This window comes from Cryptotermes secundus, unplaced genomic scaffold, assembly GCF_002891405.2.
Source record: "Cryptotermes secundus unplaced genomic scaffold, Csec_1.0 scaffold499, whole genome shotgun sequence".
NCBI classification, from domain to species: domain Eukaryota; kingdom Metazoa; phylum Arthropoda; class Insecta; order Blattodea; family Kalotermitidae; genus Cryptotermes; species Cryptotermes secundus.
This window is the reverse complement of record NW_019738354.1, coordinates 717,235-728,429: the sequence shown is the minus strand read 5'-3', so window position 1 is coordinate 728,429 and position 11,195 is coordinate 717,235. Positions and strand designations below refer to the sequence as shown.

At 40.3% G+C, this 11,195-nt stretch overlaps 1 protein-coding gene across 7 annotated transcripts in view; it reads left to right on the top strand.

Moving 5' to 3' along the window:
* LOC111870791 (NADPH oxidase 5) overlaps positions 1-11,195 on the top strand; it is a 404,301-nt gene that overhangs the window by 357,788 nt on the left and 35,318 nt on the right. For all 7 annotated transcript variants that reach the window (XM_023863331.2, XM_023863330.2, XM_023863327.2 and 4 more), the window contains one exon: positions 6,754-6,865. In XM_023863331.2, the coding sequence (XP_023719099.1) occupies positions 6,754-6,865 (112 nt within the window). The remainder of the gene's footprint in view (positions 1-6,753; positions 6,866-11,195) is intronic.

Sequence of the window (11,195 nt, the reverse complement as noted above, 5' to 3'; positions counted from 1 at the left end):
AGTTACAAGGCGATCTTTCTGAAAACGAGGAGTCTCTTCTCCAATCCGCGGCCTGGGTGATAGATAATTTCCACTTATCTCGGTCATCTGAGCCTCGTTGTAGTAGGACACTCAGGAAATGGAAAGTGAATGGTTAACTGATTCCATGAAATTGTGAGTCACTCGGTTTGTCTAGTACTCGCAATTCCCCAAATTTTCTCATTAACATCATCAAAAAGCGCCTAACAAAAGCAGAGTTCATTTCATACCAAAGAAAATACCGACAGCCAGATGAACACCAGTAATACACAAGGATCTTTCCGATACCCATAGCGATGTCGATGACGTGAAAACTGTTCTGAGGCAAGAACCTTAGTACGGAAAGTCTGTGTGGATGTAGGAACACGCATTGTTTTAAGACAGGCCAACCGTTCACCGTGCGGTAAGCTTCGCAGCATACCGCAGACCATGTAGAATTAATAAGTTGGCTGTTAACGGAGGTTACGTGGCATGTTACAAGGAATGGATAGTTAGACGGAAGGAATATAGAGATGTCATATCAGTGTTGTTCTTGCGCCCAATATCGCCCTCCTGCATTGTGTTGTCTGTTACAGTGACCAATCAGATCAGAAAGGAACATAGAACATCATATAGCAATTGAGCTGTACGAGTGTACACCTTCAGTCAAAACAACTTAGACAGTTGACGTTCAGTGGTTTCGCCTGTCCGCCCGTCTCTGCTGGAAACCAGAAAATTAGTCGGCAGACGCGAATTTTTTTCCTTGAATATTTTACAGAAAGAGAATATTTGGGAGCCGTAAATATAGCATTAAAATTTGTCTCGTAGAAGTAGGTTCTTGAAGAAGTGGTCAGAAATCTCACGGGTTAAGGTGCAAACGAATGAAGGTGATAAGTGACGTTGACTATAAATTTCTCTGCTGTAAAGAACATAAGATAATTGTTTAACTCATTTGAATATGTATTTTCTGGTTCGTATTATTTATTGCTGCATTATTTTTACCTGTCTTATCTAATTCTTTCTCTCACCCAGCGTTCTTACATAGTAAATATGTGACATTACACATTACAGTATTTATTATGCTTGTTTGAAATACATGACCGTTTGTTATATCAGTCCGGTGTTTACTTATATTACAGCAGGCGTAGCTCAGTCATTTTAGCGACTGGATTATGGGCTGGACGAACAGAGAAACGGGGTTCGATGCTGGCGAGAATAGAGATTTTTCTTTTCCTCAGGTTTCAAACCGGCTCTGGCGCCCACCCAGCCTTGATCCAATGAATATCGGGGCTCTTTCCTTTGGGGTAAATTAGCCGGGGCGTGAAGATGATACTCATCGCCTTCTGGTGGAGAAGTTAAGAGTACATGGAACTCGTCCTCCACTCTCCCACGCGTCTTCATGGCGTGGCGCTTAATTAAGCACAAGGAAAACTTTATCCTAACTTTAGTTTACCTACACACGACTTGAGGTTTTCATGGCGAAGATTCATATTGTGTTCAGAGTTTTGACTCCGTGGTCTGGTAGGTAGTATAAACGTTTCGGAGAAATATACTGCTTCCATTTTCAGGACAGAAGTCGGAGATTAGTACATTGTATTTCATTCTTTGGAGTTACAGAATTTTATTCAACCCCTAACAAAAGGCTAATAACCCTCTGATTCATATAGAACACAGTTCTTATAATTAGAATGAAACAGGCATTTGCTTTCTGCCTCGTCAGCGAAGACTACAAACACTAGATATCCATATATTATAAATAACCGTTATTATAATAACGAGAATTTGTAACCGCTCTGCTCTGACGACATATAAACCAGCATCCACGAAACAGAGTATTAACATTCTCGTTTCATTCTGTACAGACTCCGTTGTGAATATTTTGAGCTTGACTGTACATGTGTGTTCTCTCGCATTCATATTTTCCATCTGATCATCTTTACGTTAAGGCTTTCTGTAATTCTAATCCTCTTTAGACCACTCGTACGGGTATCTCATTTGCATTCAGGTTGTAACGGTCCACTTACTATTGATGTTTTGAACCACCAGGAGGTTATCTGTTCTCTTCTCGGTCCGATCCGAAGTAGGCTTCCATTGTTCCGCTTCAACCCGCTAATTGTCTCGCCTTCAGGCGAAGTATGTGTGGGAAGTACAGTTTGTTCTCAGTACCCATTTTATAATAAAAATATGATAATTATTTTTTCCCCTTGGCACTACATCCCCAGTGGGCCTAGGCCTACCTCCATGAACTACGTTCACTTCGGTTTTTCTAGATCTTACATATACGGTAGGACTCCTTGGGTGAGTGATCAGCTCGTGGCAAGGCCTCTACCTGTAGACAAACACAGAAAAACGCACACAAACATCCATGCCCTGAGTGGAATTCGAACCCACGATCTCGGCTTCCGAGAGAGCGAAGACAGTGCATGCCTTAGACCGCTCGGCTACCGTGACCGGCATGATAATTATAAATCCATAAAATTTTACTTTTCATTGTAGTAGGTAATAGAGACTTCTTGAGTAGCTGCAGATTTGGCGGCTCCTCAAGAAGGGCTCAGCTCCATAAGTAAGTAAGGTAATAGAGACTTGGTGTGTTGAATTAACTTAAGACAGAATCCATATTTGTTTTTCGAAAACCACTGTGCTAGACTTCATGACGGTTGGTGCTAATGTTCGCTTAACCTGTTAACTAGAAGAATAATTTCTTCTCGCACGTGACGCCATATAGTTTTGTAGATGTTTGACGACGTTTCAGAGGAGTGCGCTATCTTCGTAACTTACTCTTCTCGCTCTGAGTGATATTTGTGTTCATCGGATTACTGTACAGAACGATTCCTGTTACAGGTGTAGCTATCTTTGTAATAATGCAGTAGGTTACAGTTATATTAATACTGGAACGGCTGAGTAATACAATTACAGATTTAGACACTACAATGCATCTGAAAATGAAATTATGAAATTAAGGTTATATTGTAGCATTGCATTTCTTGGGACTCCCTATCCGAGCGACAAATTCATCCCTTCTTAACCTCCTTAATTTCATTATCTTAACAATATTACACAAACTGTATAAATCACGAAGTTCCTCCTTGTGTAATACCTGGATTTCCCACTTTCTTCGCCCCTCACGGTTTTTTTTTCAAGCACTTGTAATTCATGTTCCACCCTTAAGGAAGATACTTGTTTGGCATCTCCAGCAGGCTGGTGCAGCAGCAACACTATGGAGTGTGCCATTATGAATGGGTACTATTAAAGATAATATAAAAGTAACCGAAAGAAATAAATAAAACGCTTAAAAGCAGACAGAATTTGCGAGACGCTCACTGAACTAGTCACGGGAGAACTGACCGAGCAACTGCGCATGCGGCCAAGCAGAGAGAGAAGGCTACCACGTGACGACCACGTGATTCTTTGTTCGACTTTCAGAGTTTTTTGTTCGAGTTTAAAAACCGGATTTTCCTTGAATTTTTCGTTCGAGTTTCAAGTTGTTCGAATATCAAACCGTTCGAAATTCGATGGTCCACTGTATAAGGGCATGTTTATAACATGTGTTCCGCCATACGTGTAGAACTCCAATGGTTCATTATTTATCGCAATCAAACTGAAAACTGAAGAGAATTTTCACACCCTCTCTTGTGTTTTTTTTGTGTTCTACAAAAAAGAAACCGCTTTAAAGGTAGCATATTTTTCGAAGTTATGTAATTAAGCGTCACCACAAAGTTCACGTGTTCGCCTTATTGTTATTAGTTAGTTAGTTAGTTAGTTAGTTATTGGAGAGGGTGGGTTTCCCCATGCACTTAGACCAGTATTGGTCCATTGTGCTTCCCTCTATGATATTCTACCAGTCTCTATACCCTACCGATATTGGTGCGTACCGTCAGTCCCGCCGAGCCAGCGAGTTCGGCCTCCACTAGCTTGGCGGTGTCTATAATGCTTCCCCCCTCTATCAGAGGCCTTAGAGACTACTGTTGGGCGGGAAACGTCCTTGAATTTGGCTCAGTGACCTCCTTTGGAGATATGAGGTTCTTTTACGTGCCGTAAAGCTACGACACGGGACACACGGCTTTAAAGTCCCTCCCGCAGGACTTGTTCCCTTAATTTTTCCGCCCTTAAAAATTCGTCGACCTCCGCCGGGTATTTGAACCCGCGTACCACGAGTCATGAGGTGGGAACGTTACCTCTAGACTACGGAGGCCGGTCTTATTGTTATTACTGAAGTAGGATATTAAAAAGTACGCCTCAAATGACATCATGTTCGTACCAAGTTTCGTGAAAAAAGGTCAAGTGTTTTAAAAGTTTAAGTGGGGGACACAGTTTAGTGATCTCATAAGCAACATTTTTTCCTTAAGGCAGAAATGTAAGATAAAAATGATAAATCATTATTTAATCCGTGAATGCAATGCTCGAAGAAGGACTTGGTAGGATTTCCAGTCACTATAGAGGCCCTTGCATGACGTAGCACGTCTGGGAGATGTTCTACTACTAATACATGAGCATGGGCGGAAAAAAACAATAGGTGCAGAACAAGCGAGTGTACACATTTACAAGAGGTGTTTCTATCCATCAACAGCACCAACAGGGCTCATGTTCCCATCTTTTAGAATATCTCTTTTCCTTTTACATCGACTTACTTATTTTGCTGGCTGAAGTAACAGCAGTTTGCTTTCTAGTAACTTGTGCATATTTTAACGCCACAAACTCAGCTACTAGGTCCATGACATGGCAGTCGCTGTACATCCATCCCTTATCGATAAGCCATTACTCGCAGTCACAGTGATGTTCGGCGCTACAGAACCTGTACATCTGAATAAAAAAAAAAATCTTCTTTATGTAACTCCTCAGTAAATCAATCCCACGATTTCAGGAAACAAGTTTCGGACAGATATTCGAACCCTAGACACCCTGGATAAGAATTTGGAGTTCTTGTTGTTGCTTTGGCAGAATGAGTCGAGGATTCTTAACTGATCAGCCCTTCATGGAACAGTGTTTACATTACGTACTGCCTTCTTTGACGTTAAAACCTGCGTTTAACCTACAGAGCGCACACGAGGACGGTGTTTAAATTAGCAAATTAGCTAAAAGAATGTATTTTATTCTGATTGCTAATAAATATATATATAAAAAAAAACCTACAGAGCGTGTTTATCATCATCCAACGAAAAGAAAACGAACAAAGTGGAAGGTAGAATGGTTACTCTTGACTCTTCTATTGATTGTCCGAAAATCACACACATATTTCCAGTTTGCTCAATAAATCCATTCGGGGTTTAGTAATTGCCTAGCCTTGGAATACATATCATAATAAATATGATAATATTATGTGTGTAGATAGGATGGGATGGTATGGATTGGATTTATCTGGCTTAGGAGAGGGACCAGTGGAGGGCTCTTGTGAACACGGTAATGAACTTTCGGGTTCCATAAAAATGCTGGGAAATTTTTAAGTAGCTGCAGAATTGGCGGCTCCTCAAGAAGGGTTCACTTCCGTGAGTAAGTACGTGATATGATGTATGTACGATGTGGTCACGACAATATGAAGTACCTTATCTTATTATGCTTGTTGCTGCGACGAATTAAATACGAACATAATCTGTAGAGCATTTTAACTTATGAATTATCCGTTTTGCCGGTCAGACTAACCGCGCAATCTAAAGTGCGAAATGTCTTCGCCCGTACAAACAGTGGATTCGACTCCCACTCAATGCATGGACGTCTACCTACGTTTATTCTATGTTCGTGTTGTCCTGTGTAGGTAGCAGTCTTGCGACGGGCTGATCCCCCATTCAAGGAGTCCTACCAACTATCTATAGATTAATCATTTCACAGTAATTACTGAATCGGAACAGGTCAAAGAGCCTAATACTTCAAGGCAGAATAAGAATAAGAATAATTTTGTAGTTGGTTTCTTGGTACTGTTGTTTCTAGATCAAATTCATTCACTCCGTGATTAATGAGGTTTAGATTTGAGGTCATGTGGGGATGCGATATGCACTGTAAATTCATTCTGACTTGGGATTAATATGAAATGAAGGGTGGAAGATGAGTTGTTTCCTAGTTTCTGGGCTTGTTTTCATTGAAAAATCATTCAGTTACTTGTATCTAGGGACGGTTCACATACGCTTACACATAGTTTGCCTGAGAATCAAGACTTTATATTTTACGATTTTATATAAATTGGGGTTAATCATACTATTCTAAATCTGTTTGATTTTATTCTTTCCTATATACATATATATCATCTTCTTTATAATAAATTTGGTATTTATTATTAGGTTGAATCTTACTCCGTCTTGTACTCCTTTATGACTTATTCCTGCTTAGGTTTTGGTTCAGTTTCCCTTTTTGTTACCGCGAAGCGAGACCGGCGTTCGCATAAACCCACTTATGAGAGGTACATCATTACGTTGCAAAAGAAAATTTCATGTCGTAACAGCCTGTCACAAAAAATTTAACAAACCGGCGCAACAGGAGGAGAATGTATGTGTCGTACGGTTCTCACATTAAATAGCGATTATTTGCCTATACAGAATTAATCAATTGGCTCTGTAATGGAGATGCAGTGTCTACTATGAGGCACGAACAGAATTTATGACTATTATGTAGATGAATTTCATGGTTTGAAAGGGTTAAGGGCACCCCGCTTGACAGAAATTGTGATGATATTAGTCCTGAAGGACGGTGGAACTAGGCACATCGCCTTCAGTTGAACCCTTCATGACTGTCACGTCGCGTTGACCCTGGTCCCTGTCTGTGTTTCAGGGACGAGAAACAGATCGACTTCGCAGAGCAAGTCGAGAGCGTAGCCTACGTTCTGTGTGGTGAAGATGCCATCACTCTAGAAAAGTTCTACCAGATTTTCCAAGCGAAAGGGGTAAGTTCAAAGTTACATGTTTATTGAGGATCTCGAAGTAGAGGGAAAAGAGCTCTTAGATCTTAGCATTGCTCTGAAACTTGTGCTTTCAGACCCAAGAAACCGGGAGTGACATGTTAAATTTTGGTCAGTGACAGTTTCTTCAATAGAATAACAAAAATATGTTGAATTTATTTTTCTTTTTCATGTTTGCCCCCTCAGCCTCAGGATTATAATGGAATCGTGTGCAAAAATGAGCATTCAGTTTAAGACCTTAAGAGAAACCTGAAAATTAATGCAAATTGCGATCTAAATACCCATTGCGATGAAGCAATAAATAACGCCCTGTCCCGCACAATTAATGCTAAGGGACTGAGATGGTTAATTACTACTTAACTGTGCGAGGGGTGTTGCAGACAACTTTGTACTATCCCAGTATTTAGCGTGGCTGCTTAAATTAATAGATTTTAAATGAAGAAAATAAGAAGAAAGTGCCCTATTCTACTTTGTTTTCCTGTCGGTATGAACAGGCCTGTCTTACTCTCTTAACTGATTAACTACACTGAATGGAGTCTTTCTTGAGAATCTGAGAGTCGCTTATTTTTTCAAAAACTTCTCGGCCTCTTATGGTGTTTACTACATTTATAAGAACCAGACCCTAACTCCTGATCCAGCCGAATAAGGTGCACACCCCACAACCTTTCTACATTAAGATCAAGTTAAATATTTACCCACGATTAAGTCTCCGAATCGGATTCTTCCATTCAGGTTCTCGAACTAAATTTCTGCATGCACTTCTCACATTATCATGCGTGCTGTAAGTCTCAGCTTGCTATCAGTCCAGGACCTTTTGTCTTCTCGTCTGCTGTGTAAAAACATAAAAATTATAATATACGAAACTATAATTTTGCCTGTGGTTCTGTATGGGTGTGAAACTTGGTCTCTTACATTAATGGAGGAACATAGACTGAGGGTGTTTGAGAACAGGATGTTGAAGAGAATATTTGGGCCAAAGAGAGATGAAGTGACGGGAGGCTGGAGAAAACTATATAATGAGGAGCTTCGTAAATTGTGCTCTTCTCCAAGTATAATTTCTCTTATTGCCAGGTTCCCCTATGCAGTATCGGTGTATTAGCCCTGCATCACTGCCTGTTTCCTGGGACTCCCCACGCAAATAATTTCCCACCGCAGTGTAGGCGTCCTGCTCATCATGGGCTCTGATTATGGCGCAAGGCATATTCCTGCCTAATGGCGAGTCACAAAAACAAAAATACTGCACTGGTTTAGAGATACCAGCTTCATGGAACAACGAACTATGTGTAACTTGAGGAGGAGTTGTGTAGAGACAGGTGACTTCCATAGCAGATCGTCAAATTTGCTGTCGAAAGATTTTAATCAAACATTTTATGCAAATCTTATAACAAAGAATGAATATTTATAATTCAAATCTGCCCAGCCTTTACTTGTGATTGGATCTGAATTACATTTTGTATTGGGAACTTATATTAAAGTACAATCAAATAATTTGATGTAGTTCTAAAGGTTACCGCGCTTGTTTAATAATTAAAAAGTACGCTTCGAGCCTTAGCCTGGAAATTAGCCGATCAAAGTGGCCGCGTGTTCTAAGGCACGAACCGTTTTCGCCTGTTCGAACACTGTGATCGTGGTTTCGAATCCCACTCAAGGCGTTGATGTCTCTGTGCGTTTATTCTGTGTATGTTCTGTGTATAGGTAGTGGCCCTGTGAGGGGCTGATCCCCCGTCCAAGGAGTCCTGCCGACTGTGCATAGATTCAGTAAATGAAAAAGCGGCCAAGGCCCACAAAGGCTGTAGAGACATAGACAGATATATAGCCTGGAAATTAATTATTCCGAAATTTCGTGGTTTTCTTAAGTACCTCGAAGCACATCATGATACAATGTCATTTGAACTCCTAATTTCGTGATCGACCTGCAGTTCGACGCTAAATAACCTATACAGTTGGTGCAGGGTCGTTAACATAAACGGTGAAGGTGCTCGAAGTTAATCATAACGTTTTCTGAAACATCCCATGAATGATGTTCAGACCGTATCATGAACGTTAATAGCGATATGGAAATTTTGCATTTAAGAACTGAATTTCGAGACCGTGGAGATGTTACCTCCTCGAAACTTTGGTAACTTTCTGCAAGACATGATGTCACATCCACAAGCACAGTAATCTTCAGTTCTGTGTCCTATTCGTAACAGCCCTCATGACAAATTGTCCTATCGAGATTGCTCTACAGTGCCGTTGCAGTGAACTTCAATAATTACATTTTCGTTAGGCTATGCTGTTTCTTTGACTATTTCGAAAATATACGATTTCATTTACTTTTCCATGCTTGGTTTCTATTTCACACTAAGAAGCAACACTTCACGTAACTCTTCTGAGTTAGTTATTATAAATGACCACTACTGGACAGCTGATCACAGTGGCCGCACGGTCTAGGGCATGAACTCTCTTTACTCGCTTAAACACTGGGATCGTAGGTTCGAATCCCACTCAAGGCATGACTGTCTGTGTGCGTTTATTCTGTTTGTGCTCTCTTATATGTAAGTAGCGGCCTTGCGAAGGTCTGATCCCCCGTCCAAGGAGTCCTACCGACCGTGTAAAAGATTAAGAAGCTGAAAAGGCGGCCAGAGGTGCAACAAAGAGCTGTAGAACCACAGATGAATGAATGAATCAGACTGTTGGACAGTTCAGAAACAGATATCCTGAGTTTGAAGTACTCGTATCTGGACGTTTAAATGAACGAATACACAAATATAACTTATTAACTGAAGTAATAAACAGATATTGCTAAATCAAAACACGAAGATTATTTTTTTACGTGACCACGCAATATTTTAGCAATGTTATACAACGTAAATCGCGTTTTTATTCAAAGTTAAATATGGGATAAGAGAAAGAAAATGGTGAACGAAAAACAGAAACTACAAACATTTGTTTTATTAGCCTGGTGATCAGAGTACTTGTAACAGACCGAGAACTACGATATTGTTGACGGCGTACAGAACGTCCGTTTGAAATGGACACCGCATATAGGTCTACACAGACTGGAAAGAGAATTTTCAGAAATCTGTTAATATCACTTTCGAGAAGAAACAACTTCGGGCTCCCTGTAATCGTCACTGGACTGAAGTAACACACATAACCCCTTGTTCCTCGCAGAGCAAGATGTGTTAGTTGAATAATAATCACTCTTAAAGTGTGAAAGGTTACATTTGTGGAATGCAGGCGTAAGAATGGGCTTTCGGCGCGTTGGCAGGAAGCTTCCTCACTCGCTAACAGTGTTCCCAAAACAGTCTCAGTAATGATCTACTCATCAGGTACCTAGCAATAAATAAGATGCCCCTCCGTTTATCGCAAGCGATTGAGCGGAACGCTAAAGTTAACTCGACAGGTAATTTGATATCTGGGAAGAAACGATTCTCAGAACGAAGTGAGAATTCTTGATGTTCCAATAAGGAGTGGAAGGGGGGGGGAAGAGATTGGGCGGAACTAATTGCTTAAAATACACGGCAGTTGCTGACAATTCAGCACGAAGTTTCTGTAAAGTGCTACGTAATTGTAGAGAAGACAGCAAAGGAATTAAATTCCAGTTACGTTTACATACAAATTGATTCTGCGGTTAAAACCGAAGGAACTTCTTGTAACGTGGATCAAATAAATGTCGAATGTCTTAGAAGTGCAGAAGCTAAATATATTTATAGTATAATGTTGCACCATGGTGTGTACAATTAATAGAAATACGTAAAGAATGCAGTCATGTAATTGATATTATACAAAAACAGACGATGTATGGATAAATTTCTTATGCATTTCTGTAGATAAATGTGGTTGTTTGATTCTATAAATGCATACTGTTTGCCGTCTCTGTTTCCAGTGATCTGTAGAAAAAGCACATAGTGCTTGCAGTAGGAAGATATTAATTCGGTTATGTCACATTCATAATTACAGTGTCCCAAGAAAATAAATTAATTTCGTCATTCACAAGAAGAAACGACAAATAATTCTTTTTGGAAAAGCCCATTCTAGACTTCCACGTTCTCCATATTTGTTACGGGACCTGTGGAAACATTTAATTCCATTTATCGTTTAATGAAGCATCCAGATAACGTGTAAATGGACGCATTTTCTTTCGACATCCAAGTGAATCAGAATACAGCCGTACTGGACCGCAATTACGAGTTATCCTCGAACCCGCTGCGCTGCTGGTCTCGGTGTTCACGCAAAACAATAAATACTGGCAACGCTTGAAATGACACTTCTAATTAAAGCTTATTTATGTGCGGCCTGGATACCATCACCAGTCGTTTGCCTTGTATGG